Raw genomic sequence first — 25,260 nt, 5'->3', positions numbered from 1 at the left:
CACTGTAAATGCACACCCAGCCCTCAAGGAGCTAACAGTTTAAAAGCTTAAAAATGAGCCCTTTGCTCCCCTCACTGAAGGGTGCTATATATGCCAGTTAGTTAAGGAAGAGCAAGAGGTCACCATGTTGGATTGGGAGGCACAGTGGGTTAGTCTGAATAAATTCTTAACTTTCTTATTCCAGAAGCACATCAGAATCAGAACCCAATTTGAATAAGTTGGAGTGAAGTTTGAGGGGTCAATCAAAGAATCTCCAGCCCCATGTAAAATGGCCATCCTAACATAGGAACACACTGAGTCCTGCCTTTATCTCTAGTCAGTTGTGGGTTCATCAGGACAACTGATTATCTCAGCAAATAATGCAGAATATGCTCTTTTATGTATGTATTGATATTTCTAGGTTTAAAGTGAGAATATGGTACATACATACACACACGTATCCTAATATATAAAAACCCTGGATCATTCCATCCTGTAATGAGGCTAGACCAACTGAAAGTCAGTCCTGCAGTCAGACTGCTTCTGCTGCATGCATGGTGCCCCAAAACTGACTGCTGAGGGGGCTGCAAATTAGGGCCAGAGAGAGGCCTGAAGAGAGAAGCAGGAACTAATCCGTTGCCTCTATGGCAGCTTTTGATAAGGACTTACTTCTTTCTCTCCCAGTCTGACCAGCAGCCTCACCTCCATTTCTCTCCAGGCCTCCACTGGGACTGCTGATCAGCCCTGCCTTTCTGATCAGGCCCTGTTGATAAGCCCAGAAATGTTGACTGGCATAGAAACTGACCAATCAGAACCAAATCTGGGTGAAGTGTGAGGAACCAATGGCTGCCTAAGTGGCAGAGCTTTTGATGCTGACTAGCATAGAAACCGACCAATCAGAACCAAATTGGCTGGCAGAGAAGGGCAGTTGGGGCAAGATAAGGCTGGCAGGGGAGGGCAGTTTGGGGCAACCAGGCTGGCAAAGGAAGGCAGTTAGGAAGAAATAAGGCCAACAGGGGAGGATAGTTGGGGGTGAGATCAGGCTGGCAGGGAGGGCAGTTGGGGACAACCAGGCCAGCAGGGGAGGGCAGTTGGGGGGGGAGATCAGGCCAGTAGGGGATGGCAGTTGAGGGTGAAATTAAGCTGGGAGGAAGGGGAAGTTGGGAGCAACCAGGACAGCAGGAGAGGGCAGTTGGGAGTGAGATCAGGCTGGCAGGGGAGGGCAGTTGGGGGCAATCAGGCAGGCAGGCTGGCAGAGAGGTTAGGGGTGATCAAGCAGGCAAGCAGAGGCAGTTAGAGGCAATCAGGCAGGCAGGTGAGCAGTTAGGAGCCAGTGGTCCCTGATTGAGAGAGGGATGTCCCCAATTGGAGAGGGTGCTGGCTGGGCTGAGGGAACCCTCCTCTGTGCACAAGTTTCATGCACTGGGCCACTAGTGTGTGTGTATATATAGTATACCCCAAAATGTATACACACACTTTTGAATAATTATAAAGGCAGTGTTTATTAAAACACATTTAGTTTTTACAGTTTGAGTTATCAGCTGTTATAGTGTGTATACATTTTTTGGGGACACCCTATATATGTAAAGATTTTATGTTAGACAAATTAAAAAATTTTTCTCTTAAAATTTAATATGAAATAAGTGATGACCTTTTATAAACCTATCATAAGCTTATCTTATCTACTCATTATTTTCTAAAAACTCTGAATATGTAACAAGTTCCTCACCACAGGCAAGAATAGCTGTCCCAGGCCCTGTGAAATTGCATATTAGCAAGGGAGTTGGACATTTGTTCTGTCAGAAACATATGACTCTGACCTATTTCCATTTATATTAAGGGAATTTAAAAATTATGACAAGTCAGGACAGGCCCAGGAGTCCAAGTCCACAGCCATAGGGTCTGTTACTAAAGGTCCATGTGTTAGTAAAGCTAAACTTTATATTTTATCACCTTGTTAGCCTCAGAAAGTTTGAATTTAATGACCCTGCCTCATTTAGTTCCCATAAGGGAGAAAAATGCAAGACAAGAGACATTTTGAAGCTACCCACTATACAACTTAGAAAATAAATTCAAGATTCCTTAGATTAAGGAGAATAAACTGCATCTTTAAGGTTCAGCTCATGGTTGTAGTTAGCAACTTACCTTAGAGATTTCAGTCTCAGAATCATTTGTTCTTCATCTGAACAATACTAATAAACATAGTATTCACAACCTCTCTACTTTAGAATTAAAACAAAGGAAGAGCCTGGGCAGTGTGGCTCAGTTGGTTGGGCATCATCCTGTGCACCAAAAGGTTGCTGGCTCAATTCCCAGTCAGAGTACATGCCTAGGTGGCAGGCTTGATCCCTGGTAGGGGACATGCAGGAGGCAGCAGGTCAATGTTCACCTCTCACATTGATGTACCTCTCTCTCCATCTTATTTCTTCTCTCTCTAAAAATCAATTTTAAAAATCTTTTTTAAATACCAAAATAAAATAAAGGAGGACTTCAAAATTGGTGACTACATTAAAAAGTTGGGAATACTTTTTAAGATTAGTTGCTTTATCTATAAACAAAAGCAGAATCACCTATTTTGCAATTCCCTTACTTATATAAAATCTTTTTCTTTTTCCAACAGGTTGTTTGGTTTTTACAAGGGAATTCTACCACCCATATTGGCTGAAACACCAAAAAGAGCAGTGAAGGTAAGTAGTGTATGTTTCCCATCAACTAAAGACAGACTACAGTGACAGCTTCAGCGTTAAAAGATCTCACAAGATCCTGTGGAACATCAATTGAATTAAGCATAAGATAAGATATTTAATGCAGAAATTATAGCATAATTTTATTATAATTAGACTTATCAATCTTTCAAATATTGGTTTGTGGATTTTTTTTTCAGGTAAATGCACTCCTTTTTAATGGGAAAAAATATGTAAAAAGCACAATGGTGAATGAAATTCGCGTAATCAAAACACAACAGCCACAAAATAGCTTGCACTTTTTCTCAAAGCAATTCATCAATTTTTCTTTGGAGTAATAATTATTAAAGAAAGAGAGATGAGAGCAAACTAATACACTCTCTATGAACAGAGTAAACTAATACACTATATTTCCCTGATATGATTCTCATATATCACATTTCTTTGTCATGCTAACTTCAGTACCCTCTCTCCATCTCTGTTCAAAGTTTCTATTCTGGTTTTTACAAAATTATTACTTCCATTACCCTGTTCCCATCTTCTTAACCACATAACTGTGGAGGCTATGTACTACACACTGCTTCAGTGTCTGGATAGGAACACAGAGGTCTGGCAAGATTCTCTGAGGGAGAGAGAACTGAATCTGATCACTTTTTATATTTTCTTTCAGACAAAAGTCCTCATCACAGTGACTCTAACTAGCATTGACCCCCACATGCAGACCACCGGCAACACTTGTTACGTTTCCATAATAAGGAAACATAAACTTAGACGGAAAGACTTCCTTTCCAATCAATAACACAAAGCTTTTTGTCACATACATTACTCAAATAATATTCCCCATATTCCTGGGAGGAAAGGCAACTTATATATATTTTACTCAGCAAGTTAAGAGGGGAACTAGATTAAAAGTAATGATAAAATAACCTCATACAGAGACACCAAAGTTTTACATTATGTCAAAATAGTAATTTAGTAGGATTCAATTCAGATCTAGATTTCAGAAAACAAAGCTTTAAAACACACTTTATAAATTCATCCTCTTTGTTGCCATAGTTTTTGTGATTTTTGTATTATATCTTCAATACAAATGTCCTTATAAGGATCTGACTACCAGAGGATCTGGAAAAAGTTCACCAAAGTACACACGAGGCTGAATGGGATTATGAAACTGCCTCACTTGATAAAAGATTGCCCAAGTAAACAAACAGAGCAGAGTTCCTGTTTAAAAAAAAAAAAAGCCACTTTGTCTCCATGGAATAATATATTCATTTGTTCAGTGTTTTATATGTATAAATAAAGTAAATTATAATTAAAGATTTTTCTGGAATATTGTTCCTTAATATTACACATTTAAACTTGAAGATGATTAAGGTTTATCAATGTTGAACAGTCTTTTACAGAAGAAAAAAAAAGAAAGTTGAGCTTTACAAAACTTAGTCTCTATTTAAAAAAAAGCAATGCTTGCTGCCAGAACAATGGTTAACAGATGAACTTTTTGGGCAACTGGCTGTGGTATATGTGTCCCAGACATCTTGTTTCAAGTAGTTGTTACCTTAAAATTATTGAGACATATGGTAAGTATGTCGGCTTTTTAAAGTATAACTTGAAGTTAAAAGTGTATCTTTGCCAGATGGATAGCACTATTTTTAACACAATTTATGAAAACATTCACTTTATAGATATTTATCTTAGAATTTGTGAGGAACAATTTCATACATCGTAAACTGCTTCATTGCATGTCATCAAAGTTTACTTCAGAAAAAAATATTAACAGACCATATATGTGTGTGTATACACACACGTGCACACTTATACATATACTGTATATGGATTATGAATACTTCATACATATATGAGTATAGATATAGATTGTCCTTGATACTGACAGGTCTGTTGCAATTGTTGCTATAATCAGATACAGACAATGTTGTTTTTTCTGCACTTTATTCTTTGAAATGAGATTCATCATTAAAATAATAAGACTCACTGATGCTAAGTAAATGAAACTTCCTTTTTTACAGTTTAAGACCAATAGTACTACAGTTAGCAAAAGGAAATGAAAACCTCAGAAAGAGACCAGCTGGTTCCTCGGAAATGGGAGGCACCAGGCTCCAGGTTCCAGGGTCTGGTCTTGAGCATCACAGTTCAAGGAACACCATTTCTCCATGATCAGACTCTCAAAGACTAACAAACTCGTGAGAGATTATAAATTGTGAAGGCTGTTTGCGCCCCATTATCCCTATACCTTTCATAGTGTCTACACCAAGCAGATGTTCAATTGATATTACATGAATAAATGAAACATATGTAGAGAAAAACAGAAAGAAAATTTATGGGTTTAATAACAGGAGACATTTCTATCCTATTCCCCCAAATTAACACATCTACTATTCAGAATTTTTGGAATGCCAAGACTTCCATTTCCAGCCAAGATAGGGTAACACAAGGACCAGACTTACTCTTCTGCCTGCAATAGCAACCACAATAAATGAATAGAATATAAACCACAATTTTCAAGACACTGACATCGGACAGGAAAGGATAGAAAGATAGGAAACAAAGAAGATGAGCCCTATAGACTGCCCCACCTGACTGCCTTGAAAGGGTTTTCAAGTCCAGGCCAGGCCAGGACAGGGAAATATAGGCAGAGCCCAGTGGGTTCCCTGGGTTGAGAAGGAGCTGAGAGACTAGGGAAGGCAAGGCAGCTGGAGTTCATTGGACAAAGTAACAGGGAAGAGAGAGATGCACAGAGAGATCTAAGGATCTGCAGAGGGACGCCTTGAGTATTCAGCTGAGAACTGACCAGTGCCTGCCTCTGAGGAAATTAGCACGGCCTGAGAGAGAGCCTTCAGGAATTAGAGGGAGCAGTGCTCCTAGCCACACAAGGCTGAGAGTAGTACCTGTTCCTACCAGCCAAACCAGAAAGCTCCAAATGTACAGGGCATCGAGAGGAGTACTCAGAGGGGTTTGCCTCCATAGTAATGTAATCACAGGAAGTCAGAAACACACACACACACACACACACACACACACACATCTTTACACCAGAAGGGAACATGATAGTAAGGCCTTTTGTGGGGTCCATCATCTCCCAGAACTTCTCTGAACCCAGTCAGGACCCCTTAGAGTAGTGTCCCAAAATGTGGGTCATGACCTATGGGTTATGAAATCAGTTTAGTGAGTCACTAGAATCCTATCTAATAAAGAGGGAATATGCTAATTGACCCTCACACCATAGAAAAGATGGCAGTGTCCACAGCCAAAAAGGAAGGAATATGCTAAATGACTGTTTCGCCCTTAAAGATAGCAGCACCCACAGCCAATAGGAAGGGAATATGCTATTTGACTGCCCTGCCCTCAAAGATGGCAGCACCCACAACCAATAAGGAGGGAATATGCTAATTTACTGCCCCTCCCTCAAAGATGGTGGTGCTCACAGTCACAAGACCCCTCAGTCCTCCAGCTGCCCAGGCCCAGCCCGAGGTGCAGGCAAGCCTCAGATCGTGGCTGCCCAGCCACCCAGGGCTCCCCAAGGCTCAGATAACCAGGACTGGCCAAGGCTTGTGTTTCCAGCAATGGCAGCAGCAAAGGTGTGATGGGGCGTTGCCTTCCCCTGATTGCCAAATCACCTCCTGCCCCAAGGGTTCCCGGGCTCTGAGAGGGGGCAGGCCAGGCTGAGGGGACCCCCCCTGTAGTGCATGAATTCTCATATACCGGCCTCTAGGTTTTTAATAAATAGAATAGAAACTGAATTATACATAGTAAAGAGGTAAATATTGTTTTTGAATGATGTTTTGTTTGGTTATAAACACAAGAGTGCACTGCGTGTATGCATGTGCATGCAAACACCTGTGTTGAGCAAATATTTTTGTATGTAGATTGTGGTAAAAAAAAAGTTTGCAATCTGCCTTCAGGGATCTGGGCTTCCAGGTCAGGGAAGGCAAGAATCCTCAGCAGCAAGAAAACTCCAGGGCAGTGCTCTCTACCCAAACCACTAACGACCATGGCTGTGCAGCGGGAGAGTACAGTATCGTGTTTAAGAGCACACACAGGCCTGGGAGTTAAACTTAAGAGGAATCTCTGTTTTTCCACTCACTAACTATAGGACATATATCTATAAAATGGGGATCATGACTGTGTTATAACTATGATCTGATGGTTTTGAATGGGATAAATGCAGGAGCACATGCTAAGACTATGACCTTAACCTGTTTCCTGGACCACAGCAGGCTCTCCTGAGTGATACAAATATGTAACAAAGGCATTTATGGTTCCTTTAGTAGCCAAAGTGAAGACAGGGAATGGAAACTAAAACTTTCTGAACTCCAATGTGCCAGGCATGTCAAGAAGTCTTATTTAAATGCTCTTACTTAAAGACTGCTCTAAACGGCAAGTTTTCTGTTCTTGAGGGTTAGAAAGGTCAGGCGACTCACCCATACTTCAACCGCTGAGTAGTGTAGCCAGGATTCAGACCCAGGACTGCTTCTGTCAAAATCCTAGCAAGGTAATTGCCTAAAACAGTGAAGATGATGACCATAAAAAAATAAAAAATAAATTATCTTTAAAACCCAAAAACTATAATGTGTTTTCTTTCACGGTTAGTGGTTTCTAGTGCAGCTCTCATAAAAAAAAAAAAAAAAAAAAAAAAAAAAAAAGTGGTGGTCACTCATGGTATTATTGTAATGCCAGAATATTATTTCAAGGTTATCACCATCCACTGGAATGTTAGATCAAGATGGCAGGGTTTATCTTGGTTTACTACTGCATTCCCCGTGCCTCTTAGAACATAGGAGGCATCCAAGAAAATACTTGTTGAATGAAGGAATCCCATTTCTAGAAAAGACTATAAACATAGTTAACCTAAAGAAGCATGACACAGAAGTAGTTCCTGGGTCTTTAAAAGACTGGATATCTATCTGGGATTGTAATGACCTCTGGGGTGCCCAAAGACTCATTTGAGCCACATCCACACCACAGAACTTCCTCTTTCTAACAACAGAGTATTATTTGGCCCCCAACTCTATATATTTCTTTCTTGCTTCATTTCACTGGGTTAAGAAATAATAGAATAGAATACATATGTGATTACAAAATACCCAGGCCATTACTGGAGTCTTAAGAAACAGACTAGCAGGACCTAAGATGCCTTGTTGAAGTTGCTTGTGGCTGCCTAACAGGAGTAAAGCATCCTGTTCAAGCAGAGTTGTTGCCCAAAATGTTTAGGGGGGGGTGTAATGTATTTAGGGCATGTTGTTCAAAGTGATTCGATTTGCATCCCTAGAAACTCATTTTCAGGCAAATTAAATTAAGCATCATCTACTGGAGGAGCCAACACAGTCATCATCATCATATTTTAAAGGAAGAAATAAGCAGCTGTCCTCCGCTCAGGTGGACAGTCTGCCTTTAAGCAGGAATGGGCTGGATGACCTCACTGCATCCTTTCCTAGTTTTATAATGACATCTTCATCATCACTGAGTGTTGGGAAATTTCTTGGGACAGTAGGTGTGCACAGCAATACAAATGCAAGTTAAGCTGAGAAGTGGCTGTCTTTTACACGTTGGGTAGATAATTGGGCATTCCCTGGCAAAGCAATTCATAAAGACTACAGAGGAGACTGAAGGTTCGAGGTCTCTATGCCTATAATTCTGAATCACTGCCATAAAAAAGAAGTCTATTGATGTCTGGGGAAACTGAAAATGGTCATGGTAAATGGAGGCTGTATGGTCCATTTACTGCTATAAAGGATCCCATCAGCTCCTCTGTAGGTTTTATAGCTGCATTTGAAAATGTGAATGTTAAAGTAAGATCCAACGGCATCTACCGGAGACCAGGTTAGAAACTGTGTTCAATAGTTTATCATTTTTTTAAATGCTGTCTAATATAATGATTCACTAAAGAAATTTGAGTCAATTACAGGGTTTATTGCAGGAAATTGTTATGAATCTCTGGGTTTGGTTTTGTTTCACAGTTTTTCACCTTTGAGCAATATAAGAAATTGCTGGGATATGTGTCACTGTCACCAGCATTGGTAAGTGAGAATATTTATTATACTTGAGTGTGTGTGTGTTATTTCATAAAACAAAATCTGGAAACAAAAAGCCTTTTGAATTCCCAAGCCCAACTACTAAAATATGAATTCGAGTTATTCAATGTTCAGCTACTTGTTGAAAGCCATCTTCCTAATAACTCACAATTTGGCTATTTTATAGCACCCAGTGATGAATTTATTATAATAATGATATGTGTAGAAAGGCTCATGTGATATATGGCCAAGAATGTAAAATAAAGAATACATTTGTCAAAGACTCTTTTAAAGCCAAAGCATGCATGTTTACATACTGCACATATGTATGCATGTTTACATACTGCACATATCTATGCAAAAGTCAAGATGCCTAAAATCACCTCCTAGCTGGTTACTTCCCCAGCTTTTCCTTAGTAAATTCACGGCTTCAAGTGACTCCGTGGTCAGATGCAGACTGAAGAACCTTTTATAGTCCAGTGATCTTAACAATGACACATCTCAACTATTACATGAAAACCACTTGGTAATTCAAATGTTTCCTACTGCCTCCTTTCCTTCTTGGTGACTTTGCGGCTTTTCACAAAACGAGTTAAGTAATATTGACCAAGTACGTGCACAATATATGTGTGTGCCAGAGAGCCCCAGAGAGAGCAAATGCACTCATTTCTCCCTTTGCATTTGCAAAACAAAACAAAACAAAGTCAAATGTGCATTGGCCCTCGATCGAAAACTGCCCTAGTTTGCCTGCTGAAAGCACCTCACAGCTCAACCAGAGACAGTGTTCTGGGCTTCAACTCTCATACTTTACTTGTGAAGGTTCATTTCAGAATATTTACTTTGCCAAACAGGCTGTCCAAGAAGTATCTGTTGTTTAAAAAGCCGTGCATGTCCCTTTTCAAGAATGATCCTATTAAGAAAACTCCTGGTATGGCTCAGTGTCAGGACAAAGAAACCTCTTGTCTAGTCTCCCACCTAAACAAGGTGGCTCTGAGGCGGCCTCATATGAAAGAAGTAGCACCATGAATCCTAAAATTAGGCCAGTTATTCTTTTTTTAATTCCTTAATGTCGCTCTTACCTTTAAAAAGAAGAGAATTAAAAACCTTTCTAGCAGAAGACAATAAAATGTGGTCTCCAGAGGGCCAGCTGGTGGCTCCTGTGCGGAGCGTCGGTCCCATGTGAGGAAATGCAGCTCTCTCTGCTCAGGGAATTGAAACAGAAAGCATTTGGCCACTCCGGCTACCATAACCGAATGCGTGCAAACTGTATACAGTTTTCCCTTTTCTCTTGAACTCGTTTATTCCAGTTTCTTTTTGATACAGCTAGACCCTTAAACAGCATTAAATGTTCCTGGTGCTCCCACATGAAAAGCCTGGGAGGCTGGAAACCCCACAGTTACTGCTGGTCTCTGGAACGATCTGAGTAACATGATCTGCTGATAGCTGATCAATTTCTTTGACAAGGGACTGCTGAACACTATTTCTGACAGCAAATGTAGCTGAGTTTATAGAACAAAAAAAAAAGTGAATTACTTGGAAGATTGCATATAGTAATAAAAACCTGAACATCTGGATTTTAGCTTTTTCAGTTAGAAAAGTTTGGGACTAGTGTTTTTCCCCCCCTGCTTTTGGCTTCCATGATGGAAGCCCAAGGTACATGAACAAGGTATTTGATCTGTTACCCTGTACAAACCTGTTTAAAATGGAAATGAAGGAACAGGAGAGAAAAACGTGATTCGGTACTCCCTCTCTCCTGGAGTCTGCATACAGCGCCATTCTTCCTGTCCATCTGCATGTGCAGCAAGAATGGTTTTTGTAAAGCACTTGACACAGGGCATTCATGCATGATTTTTGACCCTCGTAATATCCTGATTGGGCAGGGATATTAGTTACGATTTCCTCCATTTCACAGATGAGAAAACTGTGGCTTACAGAAGATTCAGTGATTAGACACAGGGCTGCAACTAGCACATGTGGTGTTTTTATGTGAATTACAAAAAGGCACCCCCTTCTTCTGACTGACACCTCTCCAGGGCTCCAGCTTGGCAAGTGGGGTGCAGGCTGGACTGCAGGCTCTACACATACCTTTGTGCACAAACTAATGCACATGGCAGCACTGGTCCACATCAGCCCATAAATGGCGGAACCAGGGCCTAAACCCAGACCCGCTAGCTCTGGATCCTTGCCTCCCCTTCTAAGGTTATAGAACATTCCTTTGTCCCTTTTTTCTTTTAGCCTCCTATTGGGAGAAATAAAAACTTCTGAAAAGAGTTATCTGTTCTTTACTCTTAATTGGCATTTTTCTCTTCTTAGTTGTATATAGTATTACCACTTCTCTGAGAATTAGGGCTTTGGAATTAAAGAATTAATTTTTTTAGTGTCTGTTTTGCAGATTTGAGGCTTTGTTTCATTTTGTTTTCCTGCTGTGTGTGTGTGTGTTTTAATTATTGTGGTTATTTTTTATACAGATTTTCTGTAAAATCTTTGTGTTCTATTTACAGAAAAAGTCTAGAAAAAAATTTTCCCTACTGCAGAAATTCTTAAGAGATGGCAAATAAGTCATTTGCTATACAGTGGCGCCTCACACAACGAACTTAATTCGTTCCAGGAGCAAGCTTGTTATGTGAAAAGTTCGTTATGTGAAACGCGTTTTCCCATAACAATACATGTTAAAAAAAATAATTCGTTCTGTAGCATAAAATATGCTAAGATGACATAAAAAAAAATATGCTAAGATGACATATTTTTATTTAGATACATCTAAAAACATTATGTTTTTAAAAAAAAACACACATTTTTTTAATTTTAAGACAGACTAAGTAGAGTCTACCGAATCTTGCACATCTTCATCCATTTTCTGCTTTTTGGCCGATGGTTTCATGAAAAACCTGTCCAAAGTTCGCTGTGTGAGGCGTTCGTTATGCGAGGCACCACTGTATGTTCTAGATTTTAGTTGAGGCCTTCAGAAAAACAGCCATTTCTGGTTCCATTCCTCAGCTTCTAGGTCTGGAAGATTAGTGCAATTGTCTGCTGTTTATAAAATAGGGGAAGGATAAAGAAAAAATGATTTTGGGGGGTAGTAGTCTAGAATAGTGGCTCTAAGAATACAGCTGTCAATTTAAATGTTTTAGCTAAACTGTTTAGTTACCTAAAATGTTACCTTTTTAAACACTTTATTTGTGGTTCTGCTCCTTGAATTTTTTAATCTGGCCAATAAATGTATTTAAGTAGATATTTTAAAATGAAGCTCTCTTTTTACAAGTCAAACTCTCTTTTAATTGTTCCATGTGCAGATGATTTAGTATTCACCTTAAATCAGTAAAACAACCTTTCTTCTCATTAAAGGAAAAAGTCATTGTTGATGGGGCCTTGACGTTCTATTTTGAATTGTTAGGATGTGGTTTGCGGCTTCTGTAATTTCTTCTTCATGAATTGTCAGCATCTAATCAAGAACTAGAGCTGTTTAGTAATGGTATATGGTGCATTTATCTAAGTTTCTCCATTTACATCATAACATTCAGTTACACTGTGTTGTGAGTAGGATGCTTAACACAGTACACATGATAACTTGTTTTAAAGTATTGATTTATTTAATTTTCTAGACATTCGCCATTGCTGGACTAGGATGTGGACTAACAGAAGCCATCGTGGTTAACCCTTTCGAGGTAGTAAAAGTTGGCTTGCAAGCTAATCGGAACACATTTACAGAGGTAATCATTTAAGGTTTTCCTATTATTGAAGGAATGTAAGAAAAAATATTAAAAGTATATATAAAAATTATGAACCCATCCCAGCCACATGCTCAATGGTTGAGCATCAATCTATGAACCAAGAGGTCGCAGTTCAATTCCCCATCACGGCACATGCCGGGTTGTGGGCTGGATCCCCAGTGGGGGGCGGGCAAGAGGCAACTGATCAATGATTCTCTGTCATTGATGTTTCTAGCTCTCTCCCTCTTTCTTACTCTCTGAAATCAATAAAAATATATTTTTTTTAATTTATGAACCCAGTTCTTATCCCTGGCTAAGTCATATAAAATTATTGTTAAAGAAGTAGCTTAAGAAAAAGTCAAATGGAAAATGTTAACAAAAATGCTCTAAGCCATGGGGCTCGCCTGGGTGAGGAATGGCTGGAGGCAGGGGGGTCAGTTGGGGGAAAGGAGACATATGTAACACTTTTTAGACAATAAAAAATAAATAAAAATAAGTGCTCTGAAGTCTGATGAACAAATACATGTTTACACACTTTTATTTTAGAGTTTTGATGTAATGTAAAATGATTTATTTGGAAATGTTTTCCCTACATTTGGCAACACTTGTATTTCACATTATACTAGAATGGACTATAGCAAAAACCACTGAGATGATAGTATTATTGTGTTTCTAAAAAATTTATGAAGTCATTTTTAGAAATTACCTCACTCCTTTCCCTACTCCACCCACAGCCCTCCTTCAAAGATTCTGATAATCTGTCAAGCTTGTCTTTTGGTTAAGTCTGAATGAGCAAGTTACTAAACCTGTGTAGACATCACTACTTGGACAATGATGGGTCTTGACATTTAATCGCTGGTACATAATGTTCTGTGAAGACAGCTTCCCTAGGTGTGTGCTGCCTTCACTTCCTTCCAGTTGCCTAATCATTCCTGTTAACCCGCCAAATCCAACTGTTCTTGCTTTATTCTTTTGGGTGTCAAGCACAAGGTAGAGAAAAAAAAATAAGGGGATTGGTATTCCAGATCCTTTCTTAGCATTTTAATTTAATTCCACAACTGGGTAGCATGTGGTTTAAATTGGTTTGGAGTATCTGCTGACCTGAATTCCTCTGTAGAAGAGTTCCCTTGCCTACTACTTAAGCAGCTGCTAGTGGGTGGAGACCCCCTCACTCCCACCCCCCCACTTCTTGCCTGCTGATACTGCTGAGAGCTCCCTGCCAGCTTCTTGAGGAGTAGTGGGCGGGGGGGGGGGGGGGGGGGGGGGCGGCGCACCTACTCACCTGTAGCTCCCAAGGCCTGAGGAGGACAAGGTTGGCCCCCTACAGCAGATGGCATCTACTCAGGTGAAGTCCTTCCTAATTGAGGGAGATTTTTTCAAGTTTCAAAAGATTGTCTTAATTGCAGTGATACATAGCACTTCAGAAAAGGTTGAAAACCCCTGCATTACCCTAGTCTTTGTTTCTGTTTTACTTTCTTTCTATTCTTCCTTAATGATGGGAAAGATGGTGAGGAATAGGAGGCAATGAAAGAAATATCTATCAACATGGAGCATTTAAAACGCCTATGGAATCTGCTCAAGGGAAATTTTATTTGTTAGACTGGGAGAATTACCAGCTAGGAGTAAATTTTGGAACTCCCCATGCAATTCTTCATTTTACCAATTAGGAAGCTGGTCTTAGAGCAGCAATGAATAAGAAAAGGAATAAACATGCCTTCAACCACAGCCCTTTATCAAGGCAGCATGTAACCAGAGGGACACATGGCACAGAGCACCAAGGAGTGCTCACAGGATGAAAATAATGAGTTGTCACAGCATCTCTGCTCATGCCTAATGGTCTTTTCTCTCTTCTGCCCTCAATGAGGTTCTACGCTGAGGCCAAGTAAGAGCTGTTAATGTTTTGCATGTGTGAAGGCCTTGCTAGGACATGGTAAACAGCCTTCCAGCCCAGCATGAGAAGGCTGTGTGTGTGTGTGTGTGTGTGTGTGTGTGTGTGTGTTCCCAGCTCATTTACACGAGTGCACTCTGTGTAAATTGTTTATGTGCATGCAGCTGTTTTTTAAGTGGAGAAGAAAGAGGCACTTGTTTGGGATCATTTCTTTTGCATATTCCACTGAACTGATTCATTGTCAGATATTTACTTAGACAAAGTAAAAGCTACTAGGTACATTGTAAAATATTTGCAATATTCCTTTAACTAGTTAGAACTTAGCAAAGTAAGGATCACATGAGTCACATGTTTCAGCAACTATCAAGATTCAGTAGCTGAATGAGGTGGCACTTTATAGGCAATATTGATCAAATTGAAAGTAGTTATAGCCCTGGCCAGTTTGGCTAGTGAATGGAGTGTCAGTCTGCAGACTCAAGGGTCCCGGGTTCGGTTTTAGTCAAGGACATGTAACTTGGTTGCAGGCACATACCCAGTGAGGAGTTTCTTTCTCATTGATGTTTCTAACTCCCTCTCCCATGCTCTCTGTAGAGAATCAATAAAATCTATTTTTTTAAAAAGAAAGTAGTTATAGTAGTACACAGTCATGCAACATAAACTATGTCTATTACCAAAAAAATATCTGAAAGAGATGACACGGTAAGAAAAGCAAATTTGGATCTAGTTAATTAAAACTACTCATCACTTTTGGCCATACAGCCATTTTCTACATCTATGTCTAGGACCCATTAACTCCAAAGCCTTGTCCACTGACTGGCCTTTTCCTTTATCCAATAAGGGGATAACCCTGTGTTGAATATTACCAAATATTAGGTGTGCTCGCTTTAGCATTTGTATGGCCAACAATAATTATTGCTATCCTCACTCTGAGGCTTTGTAGATTGTCAAGAAGTATGAGGGTTGGGGTCTGGAGAGAAGAGGAAGAGAAAAAGAAAGAGAGGAATTACTGTAATGTCCAATGCATGTAAAAATTATTCTTCTTTAGTTTAAGAAAAATGTTTGAATTCAAGTGTACAGGTAATGCATATTTATGTTAGAAAACACCAAAAATATGTATTTCTGTGTATAAATAAGTGTATAAATGTACTAAAATAACCTAGAGCAGCACTGTCCAATAGAAATTTAATGTGAGCCACATGCCCTAATAACTATATTTTAAAAAATGTAAAAAGAAACAGATGAAATTAATTTAATACTATATTTTGTTTAACCCAATATATCCAAAAAAGCATCATTTCAATATGTAATCACTCTAAAAATTATTAGATAATTTACACTATATTTTTATACTTAGTCTTTAAATCTCATGCATATTTTATGCTTATAAGCACATTTAAATTTTAATTAGAGCATTTCAAGTGCTGAATAGCCGCATGTGGACAGTCGTGTCCTTATAGGAAAATGCATGTCTAGGGGAATTAATACAAACTTCTCACTGGTTATCTCTGGAAAAGAGATCGGAGTGGGGGAGAAGAAAGCAAGAATTTTAAGGATGTGACTTTGTGTAGTTGAATGTTTAACATGAGAACATATTAAGTATTCTGTGAACACTTACTCTAAAAATTGCTCATCATATAAGACTTAGAAAATACAGAACAGTACAAATAAAAGTAAGTAATCCAAAAGAAGTGTTCTTAATGGCTCTGCCAGGATCAAGCCTGCCCTAGGGAGAACCTTCCCAAGTGATCCCGGTAGGAATGACTTGCTAGCCCATTTAGGACTCAAACGGTTCCTCTTTTGTTAGGGAAGGATAGAAGTAATGGTCACATCAAATGGTGTCAAGCTGTCAATACAGTCTGACATATAGTGATGGTTTAACGTGTTAGCAGTTATTACAACATGCTTTTGATGCAAATTTAAATGTGATGATATATGCAAAAGTCTTAACACAGCACCTGGTACGTGATAGGCACTCAACCAAAGATAACTGTTTCTAGATGCAAGTTGATCTTATAAATCCTTAAGTTCAAGCAGAGATAGGTTATCTTGAGATATTGACCTATTAATATTCAGCAATCACAAGTGACACCAGTGTGGGCATGGAAACAGCTTACTGGGCAATGGGCAGGCTTCCTCTTTAGGTCATTCTCAGCTGCTATAGGATTTTCTTAGCCTGAGTTCTTTAGCAGGACCTAAGGGCTGGCAGCCTAGTTCCAGTGCCTACTGACAAAGTCTTTAAACTCAGACACAGGTCCACTCTCATCAATACTAGCTGGGCATCTGCTTGCTGTAAACAACTAGCATATAGCAGAGGAAGTTAGAGATGACACTGAAAGCATTTAAAGCAGAATGAATTCTACCAGAATCGAGACATTTTTCCTCTGGAATGATCATATAAAGTTAATGTGGGTTATTGATCAAGCCTTCTTAGTCACTTCACATGAAGGCTGTGAACAAAGCTTAGCCCATTTTCAGCCTTTTCGGGTAATTACAGCTACCAGCCATGGTGGAACACTGGGTGGATGGGTGGCTGCAGAATCATGGCTTGGCACCTTTAAGGAAAGCAGAGACGTTTCCTCAGAGGCCTATTCTGCAAGTAGATAACTCCTGTTCTGCCAGTGCTGTGAGTTTCTGGGGCGGCCTGTCTCCCCTCCTGGGTGTGCACTACCCTGCGCACTGCACAGTAATTGTGGTTTTTCCTATTTTGTCAGCTTGAGGAGGTAAGTCACAAACTGGACCTTCAAACATGAAAATTTCCTAAGAAGTTGTGGTAGCTGAGAGGGGCTCTTCAGTGGAAGACAGACTACGGCAACAGTAGTTCACATTACACTCGTCTTAGAGGCGACTGCAGAGTGATGAAGAAGGAGCAAAGGACTGCCACGGTTCCTGGTGCGCAGAGCACGGTCTAGAATACAGTGGTCAGCAAACTGCAGCTCGCGAGTCACATGAGGCTTTTTGGCCCCTTGAGTGTGGCTCTTCCACAAAATACCACGGCTTGGGCGAGTCTATTTTGAAGAAGTAGTGTTAGAAGAAGTTTTTTTTTTTTTTTAATTTGGCTCTCAAAAAGAATTTCAATCATTGTACTGTTGATATTTGGCTCTGTTGACTAACGAGTTTGCCGACCACTGGTAGAAGCAGGTTGTGGGATGTAAGTGGATGCCCTCTTGGCCCTGTGGGGAGAGCATGGCTGGCAGAAAGCCAGAACAGGTCCCTCTGCAGCATGAGATCTAGGACAGGGGCCTCCAGCCCTTCAAAGGCATTACCTGCTGAGAGCAGTTATGTTCTTGGAGCCCCAAGTGCAGTTCCCATCGGGATTTCGCAGGAATGGCAGATTCTCTGCTGGCTCCAGCTGCCTGGGTTTTCCCTTCTGTGGTCTGGGACTTATTCTCTAGCCAGTCATAAGTTACCCATAAAATATGGCTTCCCACCCAGGTTAGCCATAAACCGTTCTAAAATTTTAAAGGAAACTGTGGTTAATTTGGGTTATGATACTTCTCTCTTATGCTTCCAGCTTCTGTATAAAGTAATTCAATAGGCATGCTTGTCTCTCCTCCCCTTTTTTAATTGCCACCGTATCAGCCAAAGAGTATGAGCCCTGCCACACTTCCTCCAATCCCAACACAAGAATATTGGCCAGCATCTTAAAGTCACACAATATGGTAAACTGGTCAGTCACAAAATGAAAAAGAAAACCGGTCTCTAATTTAAATATGCTTGACCTTCTGTGGGGAGCAGACAAATCACAGCTTTGTGGTGCTCTGGTTTGGTTCAGGGGGTGTAAAAACATGTTCAGATAACATCAGGATAGACCCCAGTTTCCCCCTGTCCTTCAAACTAAATCCAAGGAAAGTGTTCTGGTTTGTAGTCTTTTTGGTTTAGGGCTAGCCCAAGGATTTCTCTAGTGGAGACTTCCAGTCTTGCCAAAAGTGTGACTCTATAGCTAGTTGTCCTTACAGAAACTTTCTCCCCTCTTCAGTGGATGCACCATTTTTTATCTGTATATTTAGTTATAAGAACTGGAAACCTGGTATCAGTTGCGTGAGGCCAAGCACTATGTGGCTGGCCTGCTCTCCGCTAGCCTGGAAAAATGTGAATTTCTCCCCAGAAGCAAAATCTTGTATGAATTGTTTCCCAGTTTTTGCCATCACTTTGAAATCTACTTCAAAGTTATTATTTGGCTAACCGGTTATGTTTTCCTTCCCTTGAGGTCTATAGGATTGGCTTCTGATGTGTGGAGGGGCACAGGTTTCCTTCTAGTCTGTCATTTTTATCTGCATTACATATGAACATAATCATTCTCTCCCCCAAACATGAAGCTAAACCTTTAGGAAGCTGCAAAAGCCTCTTTCTCCTCTGTTTAGTTTTGAAAGAAGTTCAGCCCGAGAAAGGAATAATGAGTCTTCTACATATGCTCTGTGATTATAATGTGAGGATCAATAAATAGATAGCTAATGTATCATTGATAGAGTCTTTAAAGATAAGGAGTTTTTTTAAATCTGAGTTTGGATAATATCACTAAATATAATTCTAAGCATTTCATCCTGGGAGCTTAATAACCTAATAGAAACCAATTAGATCTCTTATGATATCACAAAGCTTAGTGATTATTTTTTTCATAGGCAATTAGCAAATATTTAACTTAGATATATTATGTAGAGTCAACATAAAGTGAATAAAAGGACTGCATTTTGTGATTCTCTCTTTCAAGAGGATAAAGTTGAGTTATATGGAGAGCGAGTGTGTGGCTCTGTTTTCAGATAGTATAAAAGCCAGCTTCAAGGGCATGTCAACATTCATGAATGATGTATTGAGTTAAGTTCAAATTTTTCCTGCATTACTATGTGAAACACTGCCTGGAAACTGTTCAGCACATAAATTATTTCTTTCCAGTTCATGATTCTTGCAGGCAGAAAAGGGAATTATGTATATGAATCCATTCCTATAGTTATCTTTCAACAATGCCTAAGGCAGCAGCCAAGTTGCCTCTCTATTATCATTTACAGAAAATAGACTTCAGCCTTCCATTCAGCTGTGCCAGGAACCCTAGATTTTTGCTTTCTGAATGGAGACTTTGAAGTGATGGTAATCGCTACCATTTACAGAATATCTACTACATGCCAGACTGTGCAACATGCTTTAAATGTTTTTTTCCCATTTAATTTTTTTAAAAAATTCATATAAGTTGCAAAAGTAATGCACAGTGTGTTTTTTCCACAAGTAATATAGGTCTATCTAATGAAAAAATAATGACTTCTGCCGACACCTCCCTCTAATCCCATTGTTCTGGTAACTGCTCACACACACTTAATATTTCAAATCCTCCCATTGTCTGTATGTGTGGTTTAATCTCTATTTTATAGATAAGGAAAATTAAGCCCAATGGAGTGTGAATGGCTTAACATTGAGCTTTAACATTGAGGTCTCTTTCTTTTCATCAGGGTAAAGAAATGTGGTAAAGTAAGAAGCTTAGGGGGAAATCAAGTGCTTCTGGACCCATGAAAAAGCAGCCATACTGTCAGTTTCTTCTTAGCAGTTTCCCTCATGCTAAGGCCACCGCCACCCTGCCTGCCTGCTGTGCAGGGGCCTGGCTGGCGGAGTAAGCATTGGTCACCCAGAGGGCCCCATGCTCCTCCAGGGGCCATTACTGGGCATCAGCCCGGTGTCAGTGTAGCTTGTGGCTCAGCATCTGGGGAGAATTTCTTTATAGCAAATCATTCTCCACTCACAGATTGTTTTAAAATAGATCTGTTTATCAAATGTAAAACTCCAGATACAACAAACGTATATTTGGGGTATCTTTTTGTCCATAATCATCCCCTATTTAAATAAACTGTAATGATGAATTAGTCATGTATCTAAAGCTAAAATAAATTGCAAATGTGAGATTTTAAAGCCTAATTCCTCTCCTTTCACCTACATTTTGTTCTCATCTTTTTTTCAAATTTATGAAAATGCTTCAAGACTCCATTTGAGCAATGAAAAGCATAAGTGATTATCTCTCTGCTGAAGAGCATGGGTATTTTCCTACCTGAATGTAGCAATTGGGTCTTCTCTTTCTTAACAAAGCAGGGCTTTTCTGAGGCCTCTGATGTGGACACTCACTTCACTATATAAGGGTCTCACAGTTTGCTTTTCAATCTTGTGGTGAAATCTGGTGCAACACCCTTATTCTATTTGCTCTCAAACACAGCAAAACTCACCTCACCTTAGGAAGCAGGAAAGGAACAAGTGTGGAGCGCGCTGTGTTTTGACCTGGTGTGCCGAGAGCTCTTCCCTGGCTGGCGGGACTGAGAAATGCACTGACACGCACCCCACACCTGGACCTACTGGCCATTCTCTGATAGCTGTTTCCTGGGGAACAGCCCGCTACCGGAAACCCCTGTCTGTGGCCTCACAAGCCAATCAGAGCCAGCTATGGACAGCAGTGGAATGGAGGAACTCTAGAAAAAAAAATAGCTTAGGCTGCCATAAGTCAGCTCAGTGATTTGTTGGTAATCATGGGCTCTTGGAGAGAAAGGAATCAGTGTCCTGGAGGGTTGCCTGGGAGATGGTCTAGGCAAAGGACCTTCTCTTTCCATTAAACGGCTTAAGGACTTTTTAAACTGAAATTTGATTCCATATTTCATAATTATATGGAATATTCTCATGGGTAGATATAAAAATCGCCAGCATATCTCTCCAAATAAAAACCAAAGCAGAAACATTTATGTTTCCAGGATATGAGCAAAGTGCTACACTTAGCATAGTGCAATGGCACCTAGGAGGTACTCAGGAGATATTGTCAAATAAATGGTGCAGGAAGAAACAGTGAGTTCCCACCAGTTCACACTTGGCAACAGCAGAAGTCTAAGTTAAAGAAGACTATGAGTTCCTTCAAATGGAAATATATACTTCTGGCAGGGACCAGTGAACTACATCTTCTAGAAACTTATGTGAAAAGCTGTGTGGTATCACAATATTAGCTACATTCCGACCCACTGTTCTTCCATGCTTGCAGCTCTGGTGCAGTCGATAAAAGGTACATCTAGGGAGGTTAGCATGCCATTTGGCCCACATTTGGTAACTAAATATGAAAATTGGAGTGAATCTAAATACTGGAAGGAACCCAAACTGTGGGTGACCTGCTGGGTTGGATAGTATTGGAATCATTTGGCTGATGATGCTAATCAGTCACCATTTGGTTTTGAAATGGAAGCCCAGTAATCAAATAAGTTTAGTAAAATTCCTTGTGTTTACAGAGGTCTAGTCAAAATTACTCTACATTTTCCTATTTAAGCATCCTGGTGGAAGTCACATTTTGCCTTTCTAATTAAATATTTGCTTACATGTGTGTGATGCAGCGTCACTGAATGAAGCAAAAAGCACACTTCTAATTTTTATGGGAATTTCAGTTCAGGTTTTCCTTAATCTCAAGGCCCCAAGTTATCAGAAAAATGTATTTGTGTTATGATGTATCTATTACCTGTATGAGCTGGATTGTCAGACTCTGAAAATCTTACTACGTGTGTATAACAAGAATGAGCCCACAGAATGTGAACAGCACTGGATTAGAAGCAGAGTTCTGGTTAAACCACTTACCAATATTTTCACGTTAGGAATATTACTTAACAATCCTTAGTCTCCTCACCTGCAAAATGAGGAGAATGTACCTGCTGCCCACCTTACAGGGTTTTTGAGAGAAGAAATCATATATCTTACGATGGCAAATCTATTGAGAGCATAAAAGTGCAAACTTGGAGTTGTGAGGGTTGCTCAGTTTGCACATGACATTATCACTCACTCTGTGATCTTTGGCCAGTAACTTGACCGTAGTTTCCTCATCTGTGAGATGGAGGTAATGATAGTACCTAGCTCACACACTTGTTGAGAGGATTAAGTAAGATACTATATAAAGTACTAAGAATCTATGATAGTGGATAATATTGATGAACACTTACTGTGTTCCAGATACCTACTAACATACATGATTATGTGAGGTAAAGGCCCAGTTAGCATGTTTTTCCATTCCCAGCCTTTGTTCCTGTGTGGCCTTACTTCTACAAGCCAGAGCCTTATCATGTGAGAGTTCTTATCAATAATTCTTTCTGAGGGATAAGGAAGAGGCAATTTACAGGACCTACTGCTCCCAAGAGGAACGCTTCCAGGGCAAGGAACTAACCATGGAAGGAGATCGCTAGCCCGGAGGCTGGATTTGGTGAGCCACAGAGGAAGCCGACCTATGATTTGCAATCTGGATGCATTTCTTTTAGACTTTGTCACCAGGGCCCTGGGCTCTATCTGTTATTTAATTATTATAATTACTTTTTATAAGCCTTGTTGCTATTATTAACAACTAGCATACAGTGACTTATTACATAGGAAATAGTTCATTGACTTACTTATCACAACAATCCTATGAAGAAGATTGCATTATTATCCTTATTTCATACATGAGTAAAGAGAAGATAAATCAGAGGATGAAATAATCACCTGGGCTAGCAAGTGGTACTTCTAAGACTCAGACTGTCTGGCTCTGACCCACTATTTCTAGCTACTATATTACCCTTTGATTTATTTAATGATTCATAATGAGTTAAAGTTCAATAAGGCACTTGAATTAAAAATCCATGTGCTATACTTTCTTGTACCCACCTTACCATCCAAAGCAATGAGAAGCAGACAATAGACCATCAGTAAATGTCACTTGAATATTTGTTTGCCTTCACCAAGATCTGATAGAAGTCTTCTCTTTTAATTCTGATAATTTAGCACACTATGATTTTTAAACAATAGAAACATCTTTAGATCTGTTTCATTTACAGGAAGCTATGCTAATCTGCATTTTTGTTTAAAGCTGTTGGTTCTTCCTTTGCTCTAGAATCTAGATGAGTTCTCGTCTTCCTGAACCGCAAGGCCTCAGAGTGTGTGAGGAGGAAGGAAAGCCTGAGCTGGATGCAGGGAGCACCACTATTGGTCAGCCTCGGCCCAGGAGGCCTCACTCCTGCCCTGTCCCTGCCCTGGCCAGGGGAACTGCCACCTCTCTGTTCCTTGCCCTGCAGGCCCCTGTCCTCAGGGCAAGAGAGCAGTGCCGGGCAGTGTGGAGCAGTTCTGCTCAACTTGTCCTCAAGTCTATTTTGAAAACCAAAATAAACAGTTTGTGTTGATAGTCAATGTGCCAGAACACAAACAAAAAAGTCCCATTTTGTAAAACAGAGTGAACTCTAACTTTCTGAGAATTTTTGGTTCTCCTATATGAAATGTCTTTTGTTGTTTTAAGATACATTCTCATGTGATTTTGTTCATGTTAAACAAGGATTTCCTGAAGCTCAATATAATTTATTATAATTAATACTCTAGACTGAAAAGATGATGTTGAATGTAGAATTGTTGCTAGAGCTTTAAAAACATTGATGAACAGAAACTATAGGATTTGCTATATAAACAAGCTCCTTTAATGCATCATGTTAATGATATAGCTATAAACGCAAATTAGATAAAAAGCCTTGATTGGATTTGCTCCATTTGTTCTGCCGATGCAGCTTTACTTGTACATGATGAGAACACTTTAGTCAGAAAGCACATCGGACAGACAGGACCATGCCAGTAACCTGCTACAGTGAAATAGCAAACAAATATCAGCCCAGCCACTTGCCTTATGGGCAAAACAATAAACAAATACTGAAAATTTCTTCTATTTACCATTGAAAATTTAACAAGAAATTATATCCTTTGTACTGTACTTCCAAAAAGGAAACAACCTTTTTTAAAAAACCCACGTAAGCCATTGTAATTGTATTGTAATGAACAGTGAGCTCTTTAGCATGTTCCAGAAATAGCAGTAGACTGATTCCAGCAGTCAAGGTATTTCAACCTTGGGTAATCAATCAGAGTGCAAAGGAGTGAATTAGAGGTAACCCAGTACTCCCAACACCACTGATTTAGCATTTATCACAGCAAGTAATACACATGCTGATTGTCTGCCCTCTGGAGGGAGTCTACAATCAACTGCTCTTTAGCCAGGCCTGATTTCCAGCTTAGCACCCATTTAAACTGTTGAGGCAATGTAACATTTGCTTTAGAAAACTGAAATGGAAAGGTAAATACACTAAATTCAGGAACCAAATATAAATTCCTTTTGGATTATACACAGTTATGGATTAACAGTATATCCATATGGCTAATCCCCTCCATTAGTGTGGATAATCCAGAACTGAATACAACTATTAACATGTTGAAAGTGGCGGTGGTTATTAAATGACATTAGTTTCACTAATAACACCAAAGATGTTTCTCTTTGCCAACAATCTTCCCTTTAAGGCCTGTTGTTATACATGTAATTTTGTTTACTTTTTGGGTTTCCTAATTTTAAAAGCATGGATTTAGACCTGATTGTTCATGTTTGGGAAAAGAGGTCCCTAATGATTCTGGCTTGAAGGGTAGCTAAATAGAAATTTACTCTATGTCACATTCCCAAAGATGATCTTTTCTGGCTTGGCCCCTCTCTCCTGCAGCAGCCATCCACCATGAGCTATGCAAGACACATCATCAAGAAGGAAGGCTGGGGACTCCAGGGCCTCAACAAAGGATTTACAGCAACATTGGGACGACACGGAGTTTTCAACATGGTTTATTTTGGCTTCTACTTTAATGTCAAAAGCATTATTCCTGTCAATAAGGTAACTACTTGATCTATTAAAATCCTGGAGGGAGGGAGGGAGGGGGGCAATAAAAAAAAAATCAAGAAAATATGTAAAAAATAAATAAATAAATAAATAAATAAATAAATAAAAATAAAAATAAAAAAATCCTGGAGGGAGAATATTATCAATGACGATAGCTACATTTGTGGAGTGTTTATCATGTCCCTGTCACTGTGCTGAACACTTACATCAGCTGTATAATTGGATCCTCACATCAGCCTTATTTGTTTAGTGTTGTTATCCTGCTCTGAATTTGGAAATATCAAGACACGTGCCCAGGATCACATAGTAAAT

At 39.6% G+C, this 25,260-nt stretch overlaps 1 protein-coding gene across 7 annotated transcripts in view; it reads left to right on the top strand.

Moving 5' to 3' along the window:
- The window catches only part of SLC25A21 (solute carrier family 25 member 21), a 496,250-nt gene that overhangs the window by 444,071 nt on the left and 26,919 nt on the right, over window positions 1-25,260 (top strand). For 6 of the 7 annotated variants that reach the window (XM_084874941.1, XM_084874945.1, XM_084874939.1 and 3 more), the window contains 4 exons: window positions 2,600-2,666; window positions 8,636-8,695; window positions 12,292-12,399; window positions 24,778-24,942. In XM_084874941.1, the coding sequence (XP_084731067.1) occupies window positions 2,600-2,666; window positions 8,636-8,695; window positions 12,292-12,399; window positions 24,778-24,942 (400 nt within the window). The remainder of the gene's footprint in view (window positions 1-2,599; window positions 2,667-8,635; window positions 8,696-12,291; window positions 12,400-24,777; window positions 24,943-25,260) is intronic. The other variant, XM_084874940.1, reaches the window with a different exon arrangement.

This window comes from Pipistrellus hanaki (genome assembly GCF_964339955.1).
Source record: "Pipistrellus hanaki genome assembly, chromosome: 1".
NCBI classification, from domain to species: Eukaryota; Metazoa; Chordata; class Mammalia; order Chiroptera; family Vespertilionidae; genus Pipistrellus; species Pipistrellus hanaki.
Note: the sequence above shows the minus strand (reverse complement) of the source record. Positions and strands in the feature narration are given on the sequence as shown.